The 27,541-nt window shown below is 39.8% G+C and overlaps 1 protein-coding gene across 1 annotated transcript; it reads left to right on the top strand.

Moving 5' to 3' along the window:
* Positions 1 to 1,880: 1,880 nt before the first annotated feature.
* On the top strand, positions 1,881 to 27,541 carry peli2 (pellino E3 ubiquitin protein ligase family member 2). Its single transcript, XM_061968807.2, has 6 exons — positions 1,881 to 2,223; positions 11,082 to 11,211; positions 16,768 to 16,869; positions 17,604 to 17,801; positions 19,072 to 19,260; positions 25,513 to 27,541. Exons 1-6 carry the CDS (start codon positions 2,147 to 2,149, stop codon positions 26,089 to 26,091), a joined length of 1,275 nt encoding a protein of 424 aa, XP_061824791.1. The 5' UTR covers positions 1,881 to 2,146; the 3' UTR covers positions 26,092 to 27,541.

Here is a 27,541-nt window from a genome sequence, read left to right as displayed (position 1 = left end):
TTCACATTCTCACAGTGTCATGCTGCAGTCAGCTGATTGTAGCCCTGTCTTTTGCCTTCATGGAAAACTCTAGAAGGAGAAGGAACTGGATGATACATTATGTATGTCACATTGTTGCCTAATAGGTGTCGTGTCACTGTGAGGTCATTAAAGCTTACCAAATTACAATGGTACAATTCCTCTCAGTTCTGCTAGACTTCACTGGCTTTCTTTGTCACACGCTTACTGATACTTACTGGTAGTCTCATGTCACCACGTCACCAGTGTTCACCCTCAATTACGCAATGTAGCTGGTTGCACTATAGGCCCTCTGGCTCTAACATTTGGCTCCTCCTCCTGCCTGCACAGATCTGCAGTCACATACAGCCAGTGCACATTCAGCAAAGCAAGTCCCCTCCCTGCATCTGCTCTCCATCAGTGTGGTATGTGCGGGAGCTTTGATCAACACACACGTGGGAGGGCAAGTAGGCAGACAGAAAAGACTGTCGTGGTCTCTTTCACAGACAATGGCAAGTAGAAAATGGGGACAAAAGAGCTGTAAATGATCATCGGCAGCCCCCTTATGGCCTAAATCATTGTACAAGATGCCGAGGCCGCCTTTTTGATACCGTTAATGGACAACTACTGTATCTAACATGGAAATGGTAAAGCACGAGCAAGGGGCCATCTTGTTTTTGTAATTGAACACCTTTTCAAAGAGGAGGCAATACTTGTTGGAAGGCTGTGGGTGTAAAGGAGCAATGGCACCTCCAGCCATGCAAGCTCTTGTGAAAACAAGGTGCATGGGCCATAAAGTGCAGACAAGCCTTCCAAAGTTTTAATGGAGTTCATTCATCAGACAGGCGTGACAAGTAGTCATGTGGAATGTTACAAGGGGAACCACTAAAGTATCTCACTTTCTCAAAGTCGCAGTGTTATCTGTTCATCAAATCCATAAGGTTTAAAGAATGTTGTCTCAAAACCCTTTTTTAAAAATTTTTATTATTTAATTAAAAAAAAACTTGTCTCCAAGGGGCAAAAAAAGGCAGAAGCAAGTAGACAATGTAAATAATGCAATTGTAACCAAGACCAGAACACAGTCATCACAGAATTTGGACAAAAATATGTTTCAAAATGTTACTATATTTCTATTTTGTAATCGGGAAATACAATAATAAAGAATGTGTAATAAGTGATTAAAGAAACAAAGACAGCCTGTGTAACTGAAAGTATGAGTATCAAAATGTCGAGGGGTGTCCAAAGTGTGGCCCACGGGCCATTGTCATTTATTTATGTACATAAACAGCACAAATGAGGAAAAAAGCACAAGTGAAAGATAAAAAGAGGAATAGATTAATAGAACTGACAATATGGCTCCCCGCAAACCTTGTGTTTTTGGTATGAAGCATGCAGTATACAATGTGCACACATTTAAATAAGTGTGTGTGTGTGATATACACGTATATACACACTTATGTGTATACATATATCTGAACAAATTTCTTACTGTATTAAAATTCATATTTTGTGGTAAATCTACCCCTCTTTTCACATGTGGGGCCAAGGGTCTAAAAAACATGTATTTGACTGAAATGTTTATTTAACTGCTGATACAGAAATATGCTCATTATGTCCTTTCAAAAAGCACCAGATTGTACTCATTGTTTACATAACATAAACCGAGAGCCGCCTATCAAGTGAGGGGTGGTACAGGGCTACATGTAAGGTTTATATTAAAATATATGGTGTAGTTTTTTTATATAAGTGTTAAACTGTGTCGTATAAACCGTAATATGGTACACAAATACAATACATGCCTTACTTTGGTCGAAACCACCTCTTTTAAAAATAGTCGGCAAGCGGCCCCCCCCCTGTCCAAGTGAAGAACAAGCCAATGGTACATTCCGGCCGTGCTCCTTGCTGTTTTTGTATCCGCTTCAGAGCACGTTCAACCGCCAACTAAGTTACGTTTTTGCCATGTCACAGAAAACAAGCAAAGAGGTTACGTATGTTTGATGAAGAACGGATACTCGCTAGCGTCTTAAGACAGTTCGTGGGACAAACGATATGAACTAAGAGCGTGTTTGGGGTTTTTATTCGAAGGCGGTGTGTGGCTATATTTGTGCTTTTGGGTCCGTGAACGCCGCACTGTGAAGCTACAAGCCTCATGTTTTCGTCCAGCCAAGAGGAGCACTGCGCCCCTTCCAAAGACCCTGTTCAATATGGCGAGCTGGTCGTGTTGGGGTGAGTTTTAATTCTTCTGTTTCATCAACACTACGAAGGTATTGTTCAACTACACTGGCAGCGCCATGTAAACGCTATATAGACGGAGGAAGTTTCCCCAACAGTGCTATTGCGTAGCTAACTTATGTCGGCAACTTTTCTAATAATATACATTTTTCTCAAAGTAAACATGACGTGTAATTGTGGGGAATATGTGTTTATGATGTCACGCGATCACGCTACTCGTGGAACGGGACACGTGCACACTTACAGGTACTGTGTACCTTTGAGGTTCTGTTCTTGCTCCATACGCCACGGGTCGAGTGGAGTGGAATCGGGGCGAAACATGCTGATGACATGGAGATGGACTGGAGTTTATTCCACCAAAACGACTTTAGTTATGCCTAGCTTCCCACCTCAAAAGTAGGATGCATGGGGTTTCAGGAATTCGGAAGTGGATGGAGGTGACCCCCCCTCCCCCAACTCCTGTGGTCCTTCCCCTTTTTTTGCATGGTAACTTCTCTACAATACACATCAGAACATAAACATAAGCAATGTTGTATTTTAAAGGTGCATTCACACTCATTATTGGTGCTGTTAATACACACTAAGAGTGTTTGAACTGTTCGCACAGTTTGGTCAAGTGTGAATGTAGTCCTTACCAAACCTGAGTGAAAAGGGGGTCTGAAACCTGAAAAGTTACAGGTACCGACTGAATCCTGTCAGTACTACCGGTTACCGATTCACGTAATATCAAACGGTACCATGTTTGGATACCTTTTTGTTGCACTTGACATGTCACGTCCAGTTGCAGAATCGGGACCGGCTTAAACACTTGACGACAAACAAGCAAGTCATGCACTCAAGAGCAGACTCAGTCGGATTGCCTCTAGGTAATGTTACCGGTACATGTTTTTCATGCCGACAAAGCAAGAAGGCGGTGTTCAAAGTACAGCAAGTATCCACTTCTCAAAATGTGCTAGCTCAATGTAAATCAATTACCATGAATTGATTTACGTGGGCCCCGACTTAAACAAGTTGAAAAACTTATTCGGGTGTTACCATTTAGTGGTCAATTGTAAGGAATATGTACTGTACTGTGCAATCTAATAAAAGTTTCAATCAATTTAAATAAATCAAAATGCTAATTCATATTGGATTTGCCATATATAGCTGGGGCATACTACCAATTAGCATTAGCAATTTCAACTCCTCTAAATTTGATAATAAAAAATAGAGATTGACCGATACAGATTTTTCAGGGCCAATACCGGTTATTAGCATTCAAGGAGGCTGGTAACCAATATTTGGAGCCCATATTAATTTGCAGTAAGTTATTTAATAAACATGAATAGGATGTGTCAGTAAACAGCTTCACAAGGATTTAAGTAATTTTTGGACATTATTTTTGAGGACCAAACAACGGGGGATTTAACAAACACCTTCATTACGAGTGTCTAATTCTGCGGGTCAGAAGAGCATCAACGTTTGCATTTCAAAATATGGGAAATCTCCTTTGTAAAACTGGTAAAAAATATGGGATTTCCCGACATCACTATAACTCGCTATCTACTCAATTTCATACCATTTTATAGCAGTTTGTACATTTAATACATTGTAAGGTTTCCTCGTGAAGAACCCTTAAATATTGCAAACTATTCTAGGTGTCTTCACGTAGCTCAGCGATTCTCAAACTAATGGATACGGGTTCCATCTAGTAGTACGCCAAAGAATCACTTAATATTTAAATACAGTGTTATTGTTCAAACTGTTACAATGGCAAAAAATATTAAATATGCTTCTGAAATAAAACTTCTGTCATGTTTTTAATGAAAACTTAGGCTTACTAAGCTACTGTATTTTTAATGTTTGTCATTATAGTGATACATCGAGAAGCAGGTTTTTTCTAATGTTTTACTTGATAAAAAGGTTTAAGAATGACAGGTCATAGATGAGACATTTTTCAAGCAGGCTCACAAAATTTCTTCCTGGATGTTACAGAAAAGATTCAAGATTGTTTATTGTCATATGCACAGTTAAACAGACAGTTTGCCGTACAATGAAAATCTTACTTTGCTAGTCCACCCTTCAACAAGTCACATGGTACTTAGCTAAAAATAAAAAATAAAAATAAAAATGTATATACAAGGCACAGTAAGTAACATAACATTATTGCACATTCTGATTGACAGTCAACAGTATAAATATGGAGGTGACATTTGGTCACAGCAGCAGTTAAAGTGTCTTTAGTGATCAAAGGTGAAAAGTGTCTACAGTGATGGTTCACAGTTTGGGGGTGGTCATGGTAGCTGTCTATTGTTCAAAAAGACAAAAGTAAAACGGGGGGGGGGGGGGGGGCGGGGGGGGGGGGGTGTCTAGCATTCACAAGCCTGATGGCCTGTGGGTAGAAACTGTTTGTCAGTCTCGTAGTCCTGAATTTCAGGCTTCTGTATCGTCTGCCTGATGGTAGGAGGCTGAAGAGACTGTGCTGGGGGTGTGTACTGTGTAAGAATGTATAAGAATGATGCCTCCTCTTATATATTAAGTCTAGTGGAAAAAAAGCAACTCCTCACATGGAGGGCAAACGGTGTTTGAGCAGTACTTGTAACCATCTACGTCACTAATATTAAAAAAACAACAACTAAATACTGGTATCATATGTGTTTGTATATATTAGTTCTGTTGTAGTTGTAAAAAAATGTGATACTGATAAAAAGAGACCGATAAAATGCTGTTGTGTAACAGACACAATACTTAACAGTTTAAAAGACTTTGTGTGCCTAAAAAAAGGAAAGAATGTAGGCCAAGACTACTTCTTGGCTATGGGGGGTACAACATATTGTAATAGTGATAATTTACCTAAATAATTGTTTTAACAGGCACCTATTTTACGCAGTCGCCTGCCTGTGTTTTTTGAAAAAGTAATATAAAGTACCGTATTTTCCGCACTATAAGGCGCACCGGATTATTAGCCGCACCTTCTATGAATTACATATTTCATAATTTTGTCCACCAATAAGCCGCCCCGGACTAAAAGCCGCGCCTACGCTGCGCTAAAGTGAATGTCAAAAAAACGCTGCGCTAAAGTGAATGTCAAAAAAACAGTCAGATAGTTCAGTCAAACTTTAATAATATATTGAAAACCAGCGTTCTAACAACTCTGTCCCAAAATGTACGCAAATGTGCAATCACAAACATAGTAAAATTCAAAATGGTGTAGAACAATAGCAACATAATGTTGCTCGAACGTTAATGTCACAACACACAAAATAAACATAGCGCTCACCTTCTGAAGTTATTCTTCATTCGTAAATCCTTCGAATTCTTCGTCTTCGGTGTCCGAATTGAAAAGTTGGGCGAATACGGGATCCAAAATGGCCGGTTCCGTCTCGTCGAAGTCACCGGAGTCAGTGTCACTGTTGTCCAGCAGTTCTGTGAATCCTGCCTTCCGGAAAGGTCGGACCACAGTTGTGACCGAAACTATCTGCCCAGGCATTTACGATCCACTGGCAGATGTTGGCGTATGTCGACCGGCGCTATCTGCCCGTCTTAGTGAAGGTGTGTTCGCCTTCGGAGCTGTGTGAAAAAAGCCACCCGGCCTCTTCGCGTAAACTTCCCTTAACCACTCGCTCATCTTTTCTTCATCCATCCATCCCTTCGAGTTAGCTTTTATGATGACGCCGGCTGGAAAGGTCTCTTTTGGATGGGTGGAAGTTAGCATGGCAAGCTAGAACCACAGTGAAGGATGACTTCTCATTCCCTGTGGAGCGAATATTCACCGTACGTGCTCCCGTTCCACAGTGCGGTTCAGTTGCTGTGAAATACGGTAGTAATCCGTGTGCGGATGGAGAGATTGCGTCTTTTTATGAACCGGATCGTTTTGTAGGAGCCATTTTGTGGTCTTTACAGATGTAAACAGGAAATGAAACGTACGGTGATATCCGCGCGTTTTTTCTTCTTCTTCCGGGGGCGGGTGAAGCGCTTCCTGTTCTATGGGGGCGGGTGAAGCGCTTCCTGTTCTATGGGGGCGAGTGCTTTCCTTGGCGGTTGCTTGCGTAGAAGAAGAAGCGCTTCCTGTTCTACCGGGAAAAAAGATGGCGGCTGTTTACCGAAGTTGCGAGACCGAAACTTTATGAAAATGAATCGTAATAAAGCGCACCGGGTTATTAGGCGCACTGTCAGCTTTTGAGAAAAATTGTGGTTTTTAGGTGCGCCTTATAGTGCGGAAAATACGGTATGTTGTACTTTTTGTTTATTTAATTGAACATTTTTCAGTATAGTCACAATCTTTTTTTATCTTTTGTGATTTGGTTTAGAAAAGTCCCACAGATCAACTGCCATGTTGTGATTCATGTGGTTTAAGTTGAGTACCAAGTATGGTTTGTTGACCTATAAAGGGCTACACATGTGTTTGTTTGCTGTAACCTTAAGGTTTCTGGGTTACCTGCGTGCAGTACTTTTCCTGTCAGAACAATTCTCAATACAAAGTCTCAAACGGTAGAAATGATGACTACATATAAAGGCTATACTATTCTGTTTTGTCAATTAACCATATATTTATCGCTTTAAATTGTATTGTTTGGTGCACACAACAGACAGAGGTTGACGAAAACTTGCTCAAAGATGCTAGCGTACACTTTTTGCATTATTACAGGCCTCTCAGGCTAAAATGGCTACTGAAGCACAGGTTAGGGACACAAATATTTGAATTGCCAGACCACTGATCCTGACTAAACTTGCCCAATTCATTCTGCTTGCAAAAATGTTATATAATGGTTTTTACCACATTTAATCTGTTAGGATATGCCTCATTCACAGCTATGAGCACAAACTTTGTACCGTTTTTATCTAAACATATTGTGGATCTCTCCCCTGTTCCTTCTGTATTTGTGCAGTAGTTAAATTATGTAAGCAAACAAGTTATTTTTATAAGGCATGGAGGGCATCTGAAGATGGTAAAAATGTGTTGTATCATCACTGAGTACCCTGACCAATAATGTGTCTTTAGTCTTGTATGATATCAAGTTTATAAATGGTGTAATATGAAGTTGTGACAGATGTTTTGTATCTCGTTCCACCTCCCACACACCTCGGTCGGAAGCTGAGTAAGTAGGACAAAAAGTGCTACCCCTGGAGGACCGTCTGGCATATTTGAATTTGATACTTTTTCATCTTTTCTGTGACACAAAGACGCACGTTTGGCGGCTGTATAATTACAACATGTGACGACACCTTCCATCCCATTGATAGCAAAACTGGAGGCAGACAAGCGACCTGACAATGTGGAACAAAGGTTGTTTGAGCAGCAGCTCCCTCGGTGATTTGTCTCCATGACGGCGATGACTAGTTCGCTTGCCAGTCTCTTGACTGCACCGACTCAACCGGTGCTGGTCGGCGAGGGGGGCTGGCTGTGTGGGCATCCTGGAAATGAAAGGATGGATTGATCAGGGCTCAGCTTCCTCTGTCCATTGTGGCAGGGAGACTGGCCCTATTGATTGAGCTTTGTGCATCTCTCCCATTAAGAGCTACTCTGTCAAGGAAGTGTACAAATCAACTTGGGGACATCTCTGGCGCTGATTGTGGAGATGCCCTTTTGGAGCTGGTGTCTTTTTTTTTTACTTTTTATCGCTACTGCAGTAATGTTAAGACTGTAATTGACCTAATACTGCAACTCTTGTGCAAGCTCATCTCAATCAGATAGATTCTCCTCGCCTTGGCAGCTTGAGTCAGTTGACTCATTTAACTCACTGTGCCCTTAGGCTGACTCTCATCTAGCAATGTCCTATCAGAGATTTGTTTCTCTAGTTTAGATTGAGCTGCCTTAGATGCAAATGAGGCTCTGGCCTTCTGTGTACATCATTTGACCCAAGTGCCACCTTTGTTTACCCTTCCAGATGGATAACGGTTGTAACTCCACAGCACATCTCACTCCCTGGATGTAACACCCCTCCATGTTAGCATAAGGGGTTGTTTACACAAGACGAGACACTGTTGTGTGGGACGATTGTTAACAAGTTTTGGTTTGAAAAAGGGTATCAAAGTGGGTGTTTTTCCAAACTAAAGTGTTACTGTTTCCATCTAATATAGGGATTCACTGTGACATTCACTTAAGTAATTGATCCTGAAATTCTGTAAAGTGTATGGAATTGGATATAGCCAGCAGAGGATGCACTTTCTTAAATCAGACCATGACCTCAGGTTTTTCAGGTCTACGTTGAGCTACATCCATGCAGACCTCATTTTCTGGCAACAATTTTCTGCCTAATATGACCTTAGCATCAAAACAGGAGCTCATATTGTTCAATCAACCAATCAACCATTAATGATATTTAGTCAAATGCACATGCTTAGTCTAAACACTTAAATGGTAGCCTTTAAAAACAGTGGTTTTATGTGTTCAGTCTGGAATGTGACAGGAGGTATGTCACAGTGAAAACATGAATGGCAGAAATCAATGCTGTACAAGTGCTTTTCAAAGTTTTTCAACAATTAGCAGCATTCACATCCAGAATATGACAATCAAAAACGTGAACTATTCCTTTAAAAAATTATGTTACCAACTACTGGGTATTAGTTTTTATTCATATTAATGTTTTTTTCAAACGAAAAACAGTCCTTTTGAATAAGTCGTTGTCTTGTAAACGTACAACCTTGCTGGTGGAAGCCTGCATGGGTGATATAGCAAAGGCTCTATTCCCCGCTGCTAAGAATTGTAAGGTAAAATCTGTCTGGTGCCAGAAGTTATAACAAAAAGAAAACAATCATCACTGCAGCACAACATTGCAAAAGCATGTCACTTGACAATGATAGAATCGTGCCTTAGTGAAAATATGTGTTATTTAATGTTAGATATTGGGAGCTAAATAATAGTGCAGAATAAATTGCACGCTATAAGGGCAGCAAACACATGGGTACAGCAAAGTGGAGACTGTGTAGCGCAGTGGTCACCAAACTTTTCGAGCCCAAGATCCCTGGTCTCAGCCAAAACCAAAGCAAGATCTACCCCCTGCGTCAACTATGTTTATTTGTGTGTGTGTGTGTGTGTGTGTGTGTGTGTGTGTGTGTGTGTGTGTGTGTGTGTGTGTGTGTATTATATATAATGTGTGTGCGTTTTTTTGTTTTGTTTTCTCTTTTTTATTTTAAGACAAAGCTTTGTGTCGTTATTGGCTGATGTCAACATTTCTCATTGTCCTTCTTGCTGTTTTCTCAATTTTTGCTGGTGTTTTTTGTTGTTTTTTGTTCTGTGCCTCGGGGCAAAGACAATTAAGTGGCCACAGATGGCCCCTGTGCTGCACTATGGGCACCCCTGCTGTAAAAGCTAACCGTTTATGGCCACTATAGTCTTAGTACTGTAGTATATTTGCTCTGGTTACATATGGGACACGAGTCACATGTTTTTTTACGTCAGCACCCGAAATAAAAAAGTCCTTCTTTAGCTGCCACCTTGTTTTATCATACATTACTGCCTTTGCGCACGAGCGGCTTGATGTTAGACTGAAGAGAGAGACGCAGAGGCATGCGGGCGTGTTCAGGGGTCAAAAGGCGTGCCTTTTGGGGGGTCTGTTGGTGATTCTCCGGGTGGAGGTGTCATTGATGTCATATTAATATATTTTTTTCCTAATATTTTCGCGATCAACCGGTAGGGTCCCAAAGATCGACTGGTCAATCGCAATTGACGGGTTGGCGACCCCTGATGTAGCGTAATACTGCAGGCACAGCAACAGGATATGTTATAGTTAGTGTGTGTGTTTGTTTTTGTGACGTCTAGTAGGGCTGTAGCTATCGATTATTTTAGTAATCAAATAATCTATCCATTAATTTGTTTGAGTAATTGGATAAAACACACTTTATGGCTTCAATAAATATTTTAGGTAAAATAGTTTAAATAAAGAAATATTTTTTATGACCTTTTTATACCTTTTTCTTGTAAATGCACATCATCAACATTGACCCCAAAAGCTGCCTTGGTGCATTTTCATAAGGCACAAGTCACAAGACATACTTTTTTTGATCTCTTGCAGTCTCTCTGTACATGAAATGAAATTATAGCTTGTTAGTGTTGTCCATAGTTTCATCCATTACCTCAATAGGTCTCTGTGGGTGGCTTCTCCTACAACCCAGCTTTGCGCTGTAGGTTGATTAGGACCATGTGTTTCCACCGCTGGTCAGCCGTGTGGGGACATGCGGGACAGGTGGAAGTCAGTAGGAGTTCCTTGCTGCTAAAGCTTCACTCATGTTTAGCTATACGTATTCACAGTTTAATCCCATAATTAGTACCACCATGTGAGTTTGTCAATGTGATGCCCTTGTTTTTATGTCAAGATGTCATTCTGGTCATGTGTGTGTTGAATGGGAGTAAAGCATGGGGTGTCCCAGCTGTATGAATCAGTTGGTGGATTGCGGATGACCGTTGGTGTGCACCTGGATGGGATCAGGTATATCGGAGCAAACAAGGCTTCCAAAAAGGCTGCTCGTGTTAGCGGCTTAATAAGAACAGCTACAAGGGAGTGTACTCCAGTTATTTCAGTCAAACCTGACAGGCATCCCAAAAGCTGCTCCTGGAAGCGGGACACACATTAAACAGCTGCACTTTACGCCGAGCACACTAAAGCAAATCACAAAGTGCATTATGTAATAAGCAAGCGCTTCCAAGGTACTGCTTAGTTTGCTAATAGGGTGTGCTAGATTTCCGAAGCTTGGCAAAGCTTCTTTTCGAACACAGCGAACGTTTCTAATTCTCTCGGTTTACTTGTTATATGATTACAAGAATTATGCCTGTTATTCCTTTTTGACAGATCCTAATGCTACTCCAAAACTGTTTAATTACAATTTGTTTAACGTGAATGTGCTGTCCTTTCCTTGACCCCCATCAATGACAGGTACAATGGCTCTCTGCCCAATGGAGATCGCGGTAGACGGAAAAGCAGATTTGCGCTATACAAGAGGACCAAAGCCAACGGTGTTAAGCCAAGCACAGTGCACATCCTCAACACACCCCAAGACAGCAAGGTGAGACACCAGTGAGATCTGCTTTGGTTTAAGTCCTTAAGTAGTCCCATGTGTATGCACTTTTGCTCACTGAATAGTATGGAATGTGTATCGTGGCTTCCATATTGTTTGCAGACCTCGATGTTGACATTTCCAGTAGACTAACACTCGTTCTTTGCCAGGCCTCATAGCTTATCTTTTCTCCTAAGAGGCTGCCAGAAACCGCTTGGTCCAGTAGAACACGTTGGGTCTCCTGCATTCCTGCCTTTGGTCTCTGAACAGCACTGCTAAAAACAACAGAGGAATTGCTTACCTTTGCACCTCCTGGAGGCCAATATTCTAGCTTGTTGGTAGTTAAGCTCCCTGGCCAAAGGCCCACAGGCTCATGTTACTCTCACCATGTGGAACTCGACTCTTACGGTTTTGTTCTGCTAGTTGCTTCTCTCGTTGTCTTTTTTTGAACAGTAAGAAACATGTTAACATTCGCATTAACGCCACCTCCTCTTTTGCGTCCCTGCCACACACGCTGCTACCAGCCAAACTCAGAACCATGAGAGTGAGCTGAGCAGGAAGTTGTCACAGTTGGCTGACCTTCGACTCCAAGCCCTACACAAGGGTCCAAAATAGCCCAAAAGAAAAAAGTAGCATGTTAAACTTTATTTTAAGAGAAGCCTTATTAGAGAGGAGCAGAAAGAAGCTGAGAGAAGTGAGCCTTATTTACTTTTCCACAGAAGTCTACTAGCCCGCTCTGAGTACATTTAAATAAGTAAAACTATTGCATAACTTGGCTTGAGACTCGCTTTTAAAAACATGTGTAAACACCTTTGAATTAGTTTGTTTCTCACTTTAAAAAAAATTTGTTTTAACATACCTGCATTGTGCATCTGAAAACCTGTTCCCTTTTGCACGTAAACACTTCGATCGAGCTATCATAGGAGCATGCTTCCTACGCATGAGCCAGTCTCTGTGGAGGACCACGGTGCAGCGCTTACTAATATAACTAAATTCACAAGCAAAGAAGATGAGGGCTGTTTATACCTACAAGGATGCAAGTTAAAAATACATAACATAAAATAAATAACAATCATGGTTTTCCCCATATTGTCAATATATATGTGATGGTGGGGGCGTGGCTAGAGTTGTGGTGGGGATGTGTTCAACATGTCATATTTATGATGTCATGAATAATTTATACAGCAATTATGCATATATTTTATTTAAAAAGGCCAAACAAATGTTTTACATACAGCACAGGCCAAAAGATTGGGCACACCTACTCATTTCAATGTGTTTTCTTTATTTTCAGGACTATTTACATTGTAGATTGTCACTGAAGGCATCAAAACTATGACACCTGTGAAATGAAAACACTTTCAGGTGACTACCTCTTGAAGCTCATCGAGAGAATGCCAATAGTGTGCAAAACAGTAATCAGAGCAAAGGGTGGCTATTTTGAAGAAACTAGAATATAAAACATGTTTCCAGTTATTTCACCTTTTTTTGTTAAGCACATGACTCCACATGTGTTCATTCATAGTTTTGATGCCTTCAGTGACAATCTACAATGTAAATAGTCATGAAAATAAAGAAAACACATTGAATGAGAAGGTGTGTCCAAACTTTTGGCCTGTACTGTATATTCAAAAAAACATGTGTTAACGTTAATAACGTATATTTTTTCTTATATTGTTTTACTCTATTTTTCAATTGATGCTGCTTATTGTGAAATGAAACACTGGCTACACCATACGTTGCCCTCCCTTATTGTTGGAATTTAGTTTGCCAAAATGTAAAGAGTTATTTGAATTATAGATGAGGGAAATATACTTGAGGTGGTTTATTTGTATTCACCACAATGAAGTCACTGAAAAACTAAGTACACAAAGGAATGTTCATCAATTTACGCATGAAGCGCACTAACATGTAGGAATCACATAAAATGAATTATACAGTTTGGAATAAACTGAAAAAAGCAATATAGTTGTACAAGAGGAAGGCTGGCTCTAATGCTGCTAGCTTAATGCTAATGTAAACCAGACCAGCTCATTGACAGGCTAGTGAAAATTAGCAGGTCCAATCACAGGGCAAATAAAAACAATCATTCACAGTCACATTCATCTACAGTATGTACAATTTAGAGTCCAGTTTCTTTACTGTTGGTAGTAATGTCGAAATTAGGGTTCATGGACTCGAACAAGAAATGCATTAATTAACTTGAAATACCTTTCTCTTGAACTTTCTGTCTTTGCTTTATGCCGAGTGCCAACTCCATTTTAGGGTCGATCAGGTGTACGACCAGTTGTAACGCTTATGCAGAGAGGCGATTTGAATGCGTGTTTTTCAAATTAAAGCAGAGGAACAATTTTATGATATTTGAATAGAGGTGGGAATCTTTGGGCACCTCATGATTCGATTATGATTCAGGAGCTACGATTCAATTAAAAATGTATTATGATGCATCATTAATTTATGTATAATGATGCAGTTTTACTTTTTGTTCCACTAAATAAGCGTTTATCACTTGCAACTTAAAAAACCCCAATTTATTTGGAGTAAGAAACCTTTAAATGAATTCCCACATTTATTGTATTTAAGAAAATGTGTGCAAAACTGGACCATAAGTGCCCAATAATAAAGGAGCTCTCGTTCAGGTGGCTAGCTGCAGTCAGCCAAATTGTAACTGTCTGCATTACTTTATTTACAATAAATACTGTACATCGATTATCAGTTACTCAAATTTACTAATGGATTCTATAATCTTCCATGTCCGAATTGCGATGCATCTAAAATAAATGATTTCCCTCACCTCTTTTGAGAAATTACGGTAATTATGGCTAAATAGTGTGTAAACAATAGACTATATACAGTATGTGCATTCATACAATATATTACTTAAAGTTGAAAACAGAAGTGAGTTTTTTGTTTGCGATTAGTCGAAAACAACAATAACAGCGGTAGAAAGCATAAAGGTTATGTTAACACCACAGGTCAGTTCCAATTTGTTTTGTCCGTATGTGACATGTTCAGTATCTGATTTTTTCACATCAATGTATACCATTCGATTCCTTTTTTTTTTAATCAGACCCAGGCTTATTTCATATGTGAATATAAATCTGATATATATCAGAATGATCAGGTCACGTTCATCAGACCAATACGTGGTCTTCAAGTCGGTCAAAGTTTAAAGTTTAAAAAAGGATATATAATTTTTTAATTTCAGGCAAATTGAAACCAAATTGAGCTTTAAATCTTTTCAGTTACAAACTATTAAAGTTATTTGTTTTAAGGTGATCTATGTTTTATTGTTTTCTTTAATGTTAATAAGGATACAATGTTCTGCAGAGGTGTACTTTTAACAATTTTATAGACAAATACTATTTATAGTGGGTAGTAAGGGGGGCGGCATAACAGAAAATAATTGAGAAGCACTGTCTTAAGGTGACCAATATCACAATTTTTCGCCAAAACAAACCAGCGCAAAATTAAATGGTGGACAAAGAAGCAGAAAGCGGTCAGTGGTGAAAAGATAATGTTTTAGAAGTGATTAACATATACTTAGGTCAATGTCCCACTGCTCTGCCTCCTCACCCACACGCTCCCTTGTACAAACAATTGTTTCGCTGCCACATAAACTACTATAGCTAACATTCTTGCCCTCTTCATAAAAAATGTTGACTCCAGTTGCAAAAATCCCTTGAAATTCTCACAAATGGGACACGACTGACACCAACATGAATTGGGGCGGTGTTTACTCTCGTAAACACCACGTCACATTTTGTGTGAATATGCTTCAGTTTAATGACTCATTCCGTTTTATTTAGACATACAATGAAGTCACATAATATTTTAATCTTTTTGTTTGGCAATGTGAACGACTGCAGTAAAAAGGTCGGATTTAACAAAAATTCCAAAATGGGCACCAAACCCTGCGGTGTGAACGTAGCCGTGAAGTATTATGTCTCTCAAATGTATTTCAGTGAGGGAGAAAAATATCCTCAGTCAACACAGTTATTCATACTTTACATAGGGACATAAGAATGGAATGTCCATATTAGGGCTTCAGCTTTCAATTATGTTAATGAGTAATTTATCAATAGGTTTGTTTTAATTGACTGAATAATTGTATGAACCAAACTTTATAGCCCCAATGCGCATTTCAGGAAAAAATATTTATATAAACAAAGTTTTCTGCATGCCATAACCTGAATTTTTTTTTCTCAAATATGCTCATCATCATTTTAATTGAAAGAAAATAAAAAGTATCTGCTGTTTGCCACCAAACATAAAAGAACATCCACACACCGCCGCTCTCATGTGCACTCTATTCCCGAAACCGTGCAGTACTTAAAGTTCCCGGTACTGAACTGCAGGCCGGATTTTATCCATTTTTATTAGTTCCACTCACTAACTGATTATTCGAAAGGACAGAATATAAATGGAGGCTTTTTTAACGTCCAAAAGAAAGGCAGACGTCATTTAAACACACAATAAAATATTACCAACAATATGGGATTGTCCAGGGTGTACCCCGCCTTCCGCCCGAATGCAGCTGAGATAGGCTACAGCACCCCCCCGCGACCGCAAAAGGGACAAGTAGAAAATGGATGGATGTGGAAAGTTACTGTATGTTATCCGTAAGACCCTCGAGGTTTGTCGCCCCCTAGTGTATGGAAGGCTCACAGCCTTTGGCCAAAGGTCAAATTGGAGAGCGTGCCCCAAAAGGGACAAGCGGTAGAAAATGGATGGATGTCAACAAGGACTTCAACGACACGTGTGAAAATGAAAGGGACCAATTTACAAATGAAAGTCCATGTGAACGTGTGATGAAGTCACAACAAAGAGCTCCCATGATGCCAGCCTCCTATTCCAGTCTTCACCTGTAGTCTTAGTTTTGAATCTTTGCACTAATTTCTGTGCATGAATATTTTGACGGATAAAAAATATCTCTTGCTTGCATTTTATTTGCCGTTGAACAGGTGTAACACCATTTGTTTGTGAGGGAAGCCCACGTGCGATGACAGTTGTTACAACTTGAAAGTGGTGGCACGTTGACCCACTTTCTCCCTCTTCTGCTCCCGCACATGATAAAGAGGGGGTTGGTTGTTTGGGGTGAGGGGGCGGATTTGTAGATTAGAGCAGGATGATAGTTGCATGTGGTAACATGTCAGTGAGTTGAGTGCATCCAAGCTGCACAGAGGCAGTGCTGAGGGTCGCCGAGCTAGTGCTAACTGAGGCCAGTGGGCGGTTTATTGTCCCTGTTGTTGCAGTGTTACCTTGCACACATTTCTCGCTTCCTCCTCCACATACTTCTGCTCCAGACCTTTTGTCATGAAGAGAACTAGATGCCAAGAAGTGCAGCAATGTATCGTTGGGTTTGTTGTTCCCTTTAGTCGTAACTTGACGCCTGAAGCAACGCTATGACTGCGTAAGAAGTTCTTGTTTGAAAACCTTAAGCACATAAACATTGAAGCTTGTTTCCTGTCTTTACAATGAATGCACAACCTTGCTGTTACCATTAAGTATGCAATGCAGTAACTTTTGTGGTGGTAAGTTGTTTTTTTATGTTTTATGTTTTAGGCCGTGAACTCTAAAGGCCAACACAGCATCTCATACACGCTGTCTCGGAACCACACAGTGGTGGTGGAGTACAGCTATGATAAAGACACGGACATGTTTCAGGTAAAAAAAAACATTCCTGTAAGATTTTTGCAGATTTTTTAAATAGCCTTTGACAGTGTTTTAAACAAAATTACATGTGCATTTCAGAGCACATTGAGGGAATGATGAGGAACACAAAAATGCATGTTTCAATTAATTACAAAAAATAGTCAAATGGATTATCAAGACCAAATAATTAGATTTAGCACTTGCATGTTTGTATTGTGTGTGCACTAAGTTGGAAGACAAATATTTTCATTTCAAAAGAAAATATTTTAATATATATTGCATATTTTTTGACAGCGGTTAACTGCCCCCACAATGAATCCACGACTCATTTTTAATCTACATTGACCGAATGATGACCATCCATGTTTATTGTATGTGTTTAATGAAACACATAGTCAAATAAACAATAACACAGCATGTGTTCCAGGAAAGTGTTGAATATAAAAAAGAACCTATTTTACCATATTTTTTTCTGTAAATATTCAGTTTATGAATGTGTGATTATAGAAAATACAACCGGCTTGCCCTTATACTTGTGCTGCTGAATAAATACTATGAAAAAAGTGCATGTCTGCCCTTTTTGCTCACCACACAGCAGCATGAATGTGTGTGCAATAAAATGTCACAAAATCCCCAAAATTGAGGTGAAAAGTTCACCATACATACAGTATATAAATACTACATTACATTACAGTAGTTAATTATTTCATGTCTTGTGTTTTTGTTTGTTTGCTTGTTTCAAATAGATTGGCCGTTCCACTGAGAGTCCCATCGACTTTGTGGTGACAGACACCATAGCGGGAGGCCAAGAGGGCGAGGAGACTCCCATCACACAGAGCACCATCTCACGTTTTGCCTGTCGGGTCGTTTGTGAGCGCAACCCTCCTTACACGGCTCGTATCTACGCAGCCGGGTTTGACTCTTCCAAGAATATCTTCCTTGGGGTAATTACTTGTTAGAGTACTCTCAAAGATAAATATGTAGTGTGTACTTGCCAATTAATGTGCGCTAATGAAAATTTAGTAAGATTTTTTATAACCTTATTAATCTTCCTGTATGAACTTTGTGCAATTCAAAACAATAAGTCATGCTAAAACAGATGGATTGTATACACTGAAAACTCTATATTCTGCCTTTTACAATGACTTACAGCTGGAAATACATACTATGTTCATTAAATTCAACTGGAAAATCTAATAGTTCGCATTAGGGCTGCACGATTAATCGTCACCGAATCATCGACATTGAGGTTTTAATTAGTGTGATAACGTAACCGCAATTTTTTTCTTTGCCGTCACCAGCATTTGAGTGACCGACATGTTTGGCATACAGAATTGTTGAGCCTGGCATTTGTTCGCCTCTTGCTTCAAACAGGGAAAAGAGTCTGCATCGTTATAAGCACCGGGGCGTGTTTATTTAACAGTAAAATTACCTGAACGCAGTGAGCCCTTTTTTCAGTCATCCACAATCTTTGTCTCGGTGGGCGGAGAGCGAGACCACCAGCATTACACACACAGGAAGCACAGACAGACAGCCTCTTTACCTGCGATTCCTGTTGTGGTAATTTATCAGCTTCAAATCAGATGGACAAAATGAGCCCATCAACATGGACGAACGAGCGAGAATGCCGTGATCACGTGATCAACAATCAAAAAGACAACGTCCGACCTAGTTTTTCCAACTGGAAGACAATGCACTTTAACATTTTTGCTTACATTTTTTTGGTTTGTTTGTTTAATTATTTAGGATAACAAATATATTTACCTTTCAATTACAGTACAGTGGTGAAGAATCCTACAGTAATGAGAATTATTATACCCTTTTAAATGGTTGCTTGCATTATTAATATATATTATAATTACACTATAAACACTGTATAGTTTTTGTCGGTTATTTCTTCAGTTTAAGAGATGTAGACAAAAGCTCGGAGTCTGTCTACATGAAGTCAAATATTTTTTAAAGTAAGTTATTGCATATTGTTCTAGTGTGTGGCATCTTGAAACAAGAATGTTGAATGACAGTCCAGAAGTAACATCTTCCTTCACTCTTTATTTTTGCAGTTTTAATGCAGTTTTATGTATAAGATTATAAAAATCTCAAATCAAATCTTAATTACAATTTTAGACAGAAAAGCGCAATTACTTTTAGTTTGTTTTTTTTTTCAAAATCGTGCAGCTCCAGTTTACATGGGCTATTCTTCCTCCTTGCTCTCAGGAAAAAGCTGCTAAATGGAAGAACCCTGATGGTCACATGGATGGCCTGACAACCAATGGTGTGCTGGTGATGCACCCCAAAGGTGGCTTCACAGAGGAATCCAAGCCCGGCGTATGGCGAGAGATTTCAGTGTGTGGGGATGTTTACACCCTGAGAGAGACACGCTCTGCACAGACTCCAGGCAAACTGGTTAGTGGTTGCTACACATTGACACTGAGCTTAGTGATTCTTTAAAGCACTCTAAGGGATAGTCTCAAACCTCATCAATATAGTGTTTTTACTTAAATAGTATTTTCCGCCCTGATGGTCAACAAGGCTTGTGCAAAACTCCAAGTTGGAATTTCAATTGAATTGACTCCACCCCGCAGGATGTTGAATTGGAATTATAGAAATTAAATTAATTACAAAATAAAATAAATTCCTTATAGCCAAGTAACAGGAAGACGTTGTCATGTTTAACAAAGGTTTTGGCCTCAATACTTGTAATACTTTAAAATTAAACACCAATACCCTCCATTTTGAATACTTGGATATATTAAAGCATTCTGGAAAATGAAGTATTTCCCAACCATACTCCAAAATTTAAAGAAACAATATTTAGGACTTTCGGCAGGCCGATATTATCGGCCGATAAATGCGTTAAAATGTAATATCGGAAATTATCGGTATCTTTTTATTTTTTTATTATCGGTATCGTTTTTTGTTGTTGTTGTTGTTGTTTTTTTGTTTTTTTTATTAAATCAACATAAAAAACACAAGATACACTTACAATTAGTGCACCAACCCAAAAAACCTCCCTCCCCCATTTACACCCATTCACACAAAAGGGTTGTTTCTTTCTGTTATTAATATTCTGGTTTCTACATTATATATCAATATATATCAATACAGTCTGCAAGGGATACAGTCCGTAAGCACACATGATTGTGCGTGCTGCTGGTCCACTAATAGTACTAACCTTTAACAGTTCATTTTACTCATTTTCATTAATTACTAGTTTCTATGTAACTGTTTTTATATTGTTTTACTTTATTTTTTATTCAAGAAAATGTTTTAATTTATTTATCTTATTAATTTTAAAAAAAAAGTACCTCATCTTCACCATACCTGGTTGTCCAAATTAGGCATAATAATGTGTTAATTCCACGACTGCATATATCGGTTGATATCGGTATCGGTTGATATCGGTATCGGTAATTAAAGAGTTGGACAATATCGGATATCGGCAAAAGGCCATTATCGGACATCCCTATTTAGGACTTAGTTTTATACCTATGCTATCATTCCAAAACGTAATATGCTAATAGATCCCATTCTAAGAAGATAGCGCTTGGGAACAATATCGATGATTTTTAGTTGTATCAGGGCTGCCAACTTGTGAGAAAACTTAGGAATTAAACTTCATAGCATGCGGTGGAAATGTATGATTGGCATAGTCGTCGGTACCACCACACATCCTATATGTTTATATTATTATGTGTCATCCTATTCAAACGTACCAAAAGTTGATTTTTGTGTGTGTCCCATAAAAAATGGGGTCCTGGTATTAAAAGAAAGAGGTACTCTGCAGTACAGTGGCTGACGGGGACAAACACAGCAATGTCCCAAACACACATAAATTCCAAAAACACATAAATTCCAAAAACACATGCAACCATGGTCTTAACTATACCATTGAGGACACCAAGGTTATGTTCTCTATATATATATATAATTTTTTTTTTTGAAAGTGACAAAAAGATGATGAAGCCTATCCCAGTTGCACTCGGGCAGAAGGCAGGGTGTTTACCCTGGACAAGTCGCCACCATATCGCAGGGCCAACACTGCGATGAGGTGGCGAAAATTAATTGTGTTGCTCAAGGTAATATTATTTATATTGTGCTGGGATACACACATCTCCTCGTTGACCACCAATTTTTGACCTGGGTATTTTGTCAAATTCAAAATGCACACAAACCCCCAAAACACATGCAATATGGGGGAAACACAACTCATTAATAAGATAGCTAGTTTAAAAAAAAATTGAGTAAATACAGAAAATTTACCGTTTCACTCCGCAAACTTTCATCTGGAAAGCCCGCTTATGTATTTGAATATATGTTTATTTTTTTATTTTTTTGTCATAAAGAAATACAATCATGTGTGCTTACGGACTGTATCCCTGCAGACTGTATTGATCTATATTGATATATAATGTATATATTGTGTTTTTTATGTTGATTTAATTAAAAAAAATAAACTTATTTTTTTCAATTTCTTGTGCGGCCCGGTACCAATCGTACCGGTCCGTGGCCCGGTGTTTGGGGACCACTGCTTTACAGTACACCCAGGCAAAACAAAGAACATGACAGGACAAAGCATTGCTCATCTTGTGCACGTTTATTCTGTTGAGGTGCTTTCAGCATGAATGTCAGAATCATCTTCTCGCGTCCTGCAATGTCCGCATACAAGACAACTTCGCACCCCCCTTTTTTTAATAGGCATAGATGTTCTTTTTTTAAGTATGCCAGAAGTCATTGTGGATGACAAAAACAGTCAGTAATTGAGCTTAGAAATACCTGTGTCATTGGAACCATCTGCAATAACGGTGTATCTATGGCCCCTCTTTGATTTGCGCCACCAACTCTTGCTTTTTTCAAAGCTTGTATTGTTAGTCCTGGAATTTCCAGATGACTTGCAATGATTAGTGACAATCCTATGCAAAGAATGGAGGGAGAAAGTCCTGTGATCCAGCGTAGCTCAAATAAACTAGCATCATTCAAACATTATAGCATCACAACACAGGTGTATTTCTGTCTATCAATCTTTGCAACATCCCTTCAGGAGAGACATTACAACAGTTACTTTTCGGTCAGTTATGCTTTCTGTCTGTCGTTCTGAGAATCAAGAAGGAGCATTTGTCACACTGCTACTCATCTAGAAATTAAACTGTGTGAGGTTAAAAAAAAACTTGTAGGAAATTTCTTTGAAACTGATCATTTCCCTCTTTTTTTGTTAAAAGTGGGTGGTGCCACAAATGTGTTTAGAAAACGTTATTACATAATGAGATAAGGCATAATCCATTATGTGCTGATACTGCACTGGTTTCTTGGTTTTAGATGCTGTGAATTTGAGTCTGAAAGCTCAGTCTTGTTCTGTGTATATAAGATAATGAGGCATCATCGATAAATATAGCAACAGTAGTGATAAGAAAAAGGTGCAAAATGTTGCATGATAATATACAGATACTGCACATTATCCATTTTCTTGTGGGGAACTGCACTTTTTTTAAAATATTGCCGATTGTTCAGAATCATTATGAAAGACATGACGAATGTATTTTTTTTAATGTTTTCTAACTCGTAAATAAAAGTCTGCTCCCAGCGGAGCCAATTAGACGTCCTTTATTCCGGATATAAAACCCGATAAATAACCATCCAAAAAGTGCATTTTGTGACTTGAATATTAACTAAATATTAGTGATATTTTTATTATAAGCGCTAACGCAGACAAACTATTTTTAGTGGCGACGTGATCACTGCTGTGTGTCCCTATCTTTACATCGCGTGGTCTGCTGTTTCCTTGCTCCCTGTAAATGTATTCTAGATCATAAATCCTGCTTCTTACCTGGATAGTAGAAGAATGAGGATGTAATCCGACAACTTGGTACACTTTGACAGCCAACTTAAACCCGGAAGTGACGAGAACGACACAAAAAGACGCTTGGTCCCACCTCCTTTTCTCCGCAGGGACTATGAGTCATTCTTCATCTGAAATGGGAATATAAACATATTCTATCAGTCGGCATCCTAATCCCAGCAGACATTGTATGATAAATTACGATAAATGTTTGTTGGGTCTCATAAAGTCTGCAGTGAGCAGTAATCAGTGATGTTGTCAAAGGAAAAAGAAAACGTGATGAGTTTTATTAAATCAACGGTCCACATATTTCTACAATGATCCAAATATGTAAATATTAAATGTTATTTTAAATATGTCTGTTACTTCATTACCTATATACTTACATCATGTACAGAAAACCCTAATGGAGGTGTTTGGATGTTTCTAAGGGCTTTTATAGGCAGAATAGCGCGGCTCCCTTAGGCTCTGTTGTAAGCGGACTTTTAAACGCATTTATTTACTATTAAGAATGCACTAAACATACATTGTGTTTCATAATGATTGAACGACAGACAAAATTAAAAAAAAAAGTGCAGTTTCTCCTTAAAAAGTAAAACAAGGGTCCTCTTCTGCCCTTCTGCTCACGCCAATTGCGTGAGTGTTAGCAGCCCTGGTTTTATACTTTTGTCTAAAACGCTAACAGTTACAATGCCAGCAAGATGGCGCGGCAAGTTATAATATCCATGATTTTTATACCTACAAAACTGACTAATATGCTAACAGTTATCATGTTCGCAAGATGGCACCAAGTAATGATATCCATGACTGTTCCATAACAGTTAGAGGTGAACTGCACTTTTTTGGAACTTTGCTTATAATACACAACCCTTATGAGAGACAAGAACACTTTTTTTTTTATGCATTCTAATTCGTAAATAAAAGTCCGCTTACAATGGAGCATGTCTTCATTGCGTCTTTTCTGACCATAAAACCCAATAAATCACCATCCAAAAAGTGCCAACAATACTCCATTTATATTTCATGGACTAAATATTACCTAAGTATAAGTGATATTGTTATTATAATATCTTAACGTTAAGGACCTACATTTAGTGGCGTATTGATCAGAGGTAACTTCCTCATTCTGCTGTATTGACATAAGCTGGTGAGCTGCTTTCCCGCATGGAGCTTGTGAAAGTTAATTCTAGATTATAAATCATGCCTCTCACCTTGATAGTGAAATGATGTGGACATAAACTAAGAAGTTGGCACACTTTGACAGCTAACTTAGATCCGAAATGTCGTAAAAGACCCAAAAAGATGCTTCGTTCCCCCCCCTTCTTGTTTTTTTGCGAGGATCATGAGTCATTCTCGCTCTAAACGGGAATATATCAACATCCTATCAGTCAGCATCCTAATGACAGCAGACAAAAGTGATTGTTGTGGTGTGTTTTTTGAATGAATGCACTGCCGTATGCTTAAAATGAGCAAAATATGCACATTGTACATGTTATGAATGTGCTACATTAAATATATACTTACATCATGGATATAAAACCTTGATGGAGGTGTTTGGATGTTTTTAAGCGCTTTATTGCCAGAGTAGAGCAGGCTTTTTCCTCGCATGTTTTCACTAGTTAGAATTAATAAAGAAAAAAAAACATGTGTGCTTGTCTTACATAAGGGTTGTGAATAATGGGCAAATTTCCAAAAAAAGTGCAGTTCCCCTTTTAGGATGCTGACAAGCACCAAGTAACAATATCCATGACTTTTAGTGTATACCAAAATTTTTTGCTAAAACACCTAGCAGGACAGGTACATAGCATGCCAAATGTCCTGAATGAGTTGAACATTTTGACTTAGGTACGGTTTGAAATGGTTGTGAAATGTGGGGATTCTGAAATACACCGAAATGATCAATTAGAATTTCATGGAATTCTAAATTTAGTTCAATTCGAACTGGAATTCTACTTCCTGTTTCCAAACTCAATTCAAATTCACAGAATGGAATTGGAATTTGGGAGACATTCTCAATTTAATTTGCAATTTTGCACAAGTACACCATGTCCCAACAGATTGTATTGTACACTTGAATAGACAATATAAATCTGACAACCTAGTGACTAATGGCGTCTACTAAAGCCCATATCAACCATGCCAGGGTGAACATTAGGGATGGGCATAATAATTACATAATACATTCACTGATCATTACGAATTGATTGTTAATTAATTGTGTTGAAGCAATTGAGCCAAATTGGAGTGCACCACTTTGCTGTTGAAAGCCGAGTTGATGTTGATTTTCCTCCGAGCCGATCAGGCAGCAGCTGCACTTCAATCAATCGAGCGTCCCTAGTAAACGCCATTACTTACCTGTACAGTACACATGGCATCTGTAAAGCTGGCGTTCATGGTGGAGTTTTAAGAGAATATGCCACTGGGGTAAACACAAGTGATACATTAAATAACAAATAGAAATAGAAATAAATACCGTATTTTTCGGAGTATAAGTCGCACCGGAGTATAAGTCGCACCTGCCGAAAAATGCATAATAAAGAAGGAAAAAAACATAAGTCGCACTGGAGCCCGGCCAAACTATGAAAAAAAACCTGCGACTTATAGTCCAAAAAATACGGTAGTAAGAAAAAGAAAAAAAGGCAGAAATCTTCCTTTTAGTGGGTGACAAAATCCTATAATATATCAAATAAAGAGCAGTAAACCGATCTAATTTTAAATGTTTACTTTTTTTTAGCATCTTAAGAATGAATGTCTACAAATAAAATGAAATAGCTGCCTGGTATCGATCATATCGTTAGTAATAGTGCGCTGTTCCTCTTCAGGTGGAGATTGAGAGTAATGTCCTCCAGGACGGCTCGCTGGTGGACTTGTGTGGCGCGACCTTGCTGTGGCGCACGGCTGAAGGCCTTTTTCACACCCCCACCCAAAAGCACCTGGAGGCTCTTCGGCAGGAAATCAACGCGGCGCGGCCCCAATGCCCTGTGGGTCTCAACACCCTCGCCTTCCCCAGCATCCAACGCAGCCGCGCCCTCTCCTGCCTGGAGGACAAGCAGCCGTGGGTGTACTTGGCGTGCGGCCACGTGCACGGTTACCACAACTGGGGTCATCGGTCTGAGCAGGAGGCCGACACCCAGCGAGAGTGCCCCATGTGCAGGATGGTGGGCCCCTACGTGCCGCTCTGGCTGGGCTGCGAGCCCGCCTTCTACGTGGACACGGGCGCCCCCACGCACGCCTTCGTGCCGTGCGGACACGTGTGCTCGAAGAAGTCCGTGAAGTACTGGTCGGAGATCCCGCTGCCTCACGGCACCCACGCCTTCCACGCCGCCTGCCCCTTCTGCGCCACCCAGCTCAGCCTGGCTCAGGGCTGCTCCAAGCTCATCTTCCAAGGCCCAGTGGACTGAGCTCCCGGGGCCACTTCAACCACAACATGCTGTGAAATGGACCGTCATTCCCCTCTTGTGGGAAGCTCAGGTGGTTTTTGGATTGGACACGTGAAGCCCTTCCCTTCCAGAACCATCCACTGTTCCAGCTGTCCTGCCTAGCAACCGCTTCAAAGAAGAAAGGCCTGTTGGATTTGACTCTTTTTACTCTTTTTAAACTTGCGCAAGTGGAGGTGAGGTTTTCAAGAGCCAGACAGCTGGACTGTTTGCTCGGAGGCCGTGATGCTCCTTATTTTCTCCTTTAACCCTCAAACGGCATCTTCTAACCCTGCGGAGGTGGCTTTCATTTATTGGCGTGGGATACACAGAATTCAGTGCCTCTAATCCCATGAAGCCGTGGGAACATTGTACGATATTTAGTTGAGGTCGATTTGCATACGACAGCCCACAAGGATCATATTTGTATCAACAGAAGAGCTATTTTACTACACTGAGGCCCTCGCACTGTTTTCTAATGCAAATGTTAATATATTTTCCTGCATAAATAATGTGTGCAGGAATGTTGTGATTGTGCGCGCGCGTGCTGGACCGCCTGTTTCAGTTCACCTCCCTTATGATGTCTCAGCCAATGATTGTACCGGATTACAGCCTATTGATGGAAGAGATAAGACATACTTGTCTGTCTACTGTACCCACACCCCCGTCTGCACTGTTGTTGGCTTCGTCCCGCATTGGCGGCGCTCCAGCCAAGAAACCTGGGTATCGCCTCAGCAGCGTGCAGAGATTATACCAAATATAAGGAGGAGCTATTTTCCCCGCGCCCGCTCACCACGTCTCAAAAGTGGTAAACAATCCCTCAACCCGAACCGCTGCTCCGGCATGACGTTGACAGCTTTGGATCCCAGTAGCATGCACGGGGGGGGAATAATGATATTATCTCACATGATGCCAAATTTGTTCTTTTGTGCGTCGCGGATGAGTCAAAAACATACTCGCCGGATGGAGTGAAAGTGGGGGAAAGAACGGGGACAAATGTGTGTGTTGTTTGTGTGACGTTCGCCTAACAGACTGTGTCCGTGTGTAGAAAACATTGGCAGCCGGCTGGAGAATATTCTGCCTTCTTTCACAAACAATACTTCCATTTAGGTTCCAGAAGGGTGGATTGCTGAGGGGCAAATCCACCTCAAAATGTTCTTCCTGTCCTGAAAGAAACTTTTTGAAAAGTTAAAGCACGAGTGGCGCAATGTTTCAAAGTAGATAGTCATAAACAGCAGTAGCATTCCTCACTCACACCTTCTTTAAGGAGAGCGTCTCCTCCTGTAGCAGCTGCTTCAAACATTCCTCCTTGGTAAACATGGGTGGGGTCCGCGCCTTCAAGATCCCCCTCCCCTGCAGGAAGTGTGTACACAAGCCATAGGACGCACTGATACTCCTCCCGATGCAAAGAAAAATAAACTATTTTTTGAAGGTA

The sequence above is a fragment of the Nerophis lumbriciformis genome, linkage group LG08 (assembly GCF_033978685.3).
Source record: "Nerophis lumbriciformis linkage group LG08, RoL_Nlum_v2.1, whole genome shotgun sequence".
NCBI lineage: Eukaryota > Metazoa > Chordata > Actinopteri > Syngnathiformes > Syngnathidae > Nerophis > Nerophis lumbriciformis.
Note: the sequence above shows the minus strand (reverse complement) of the source record. Positions and strands in the feature narration are given on the sequence as shown.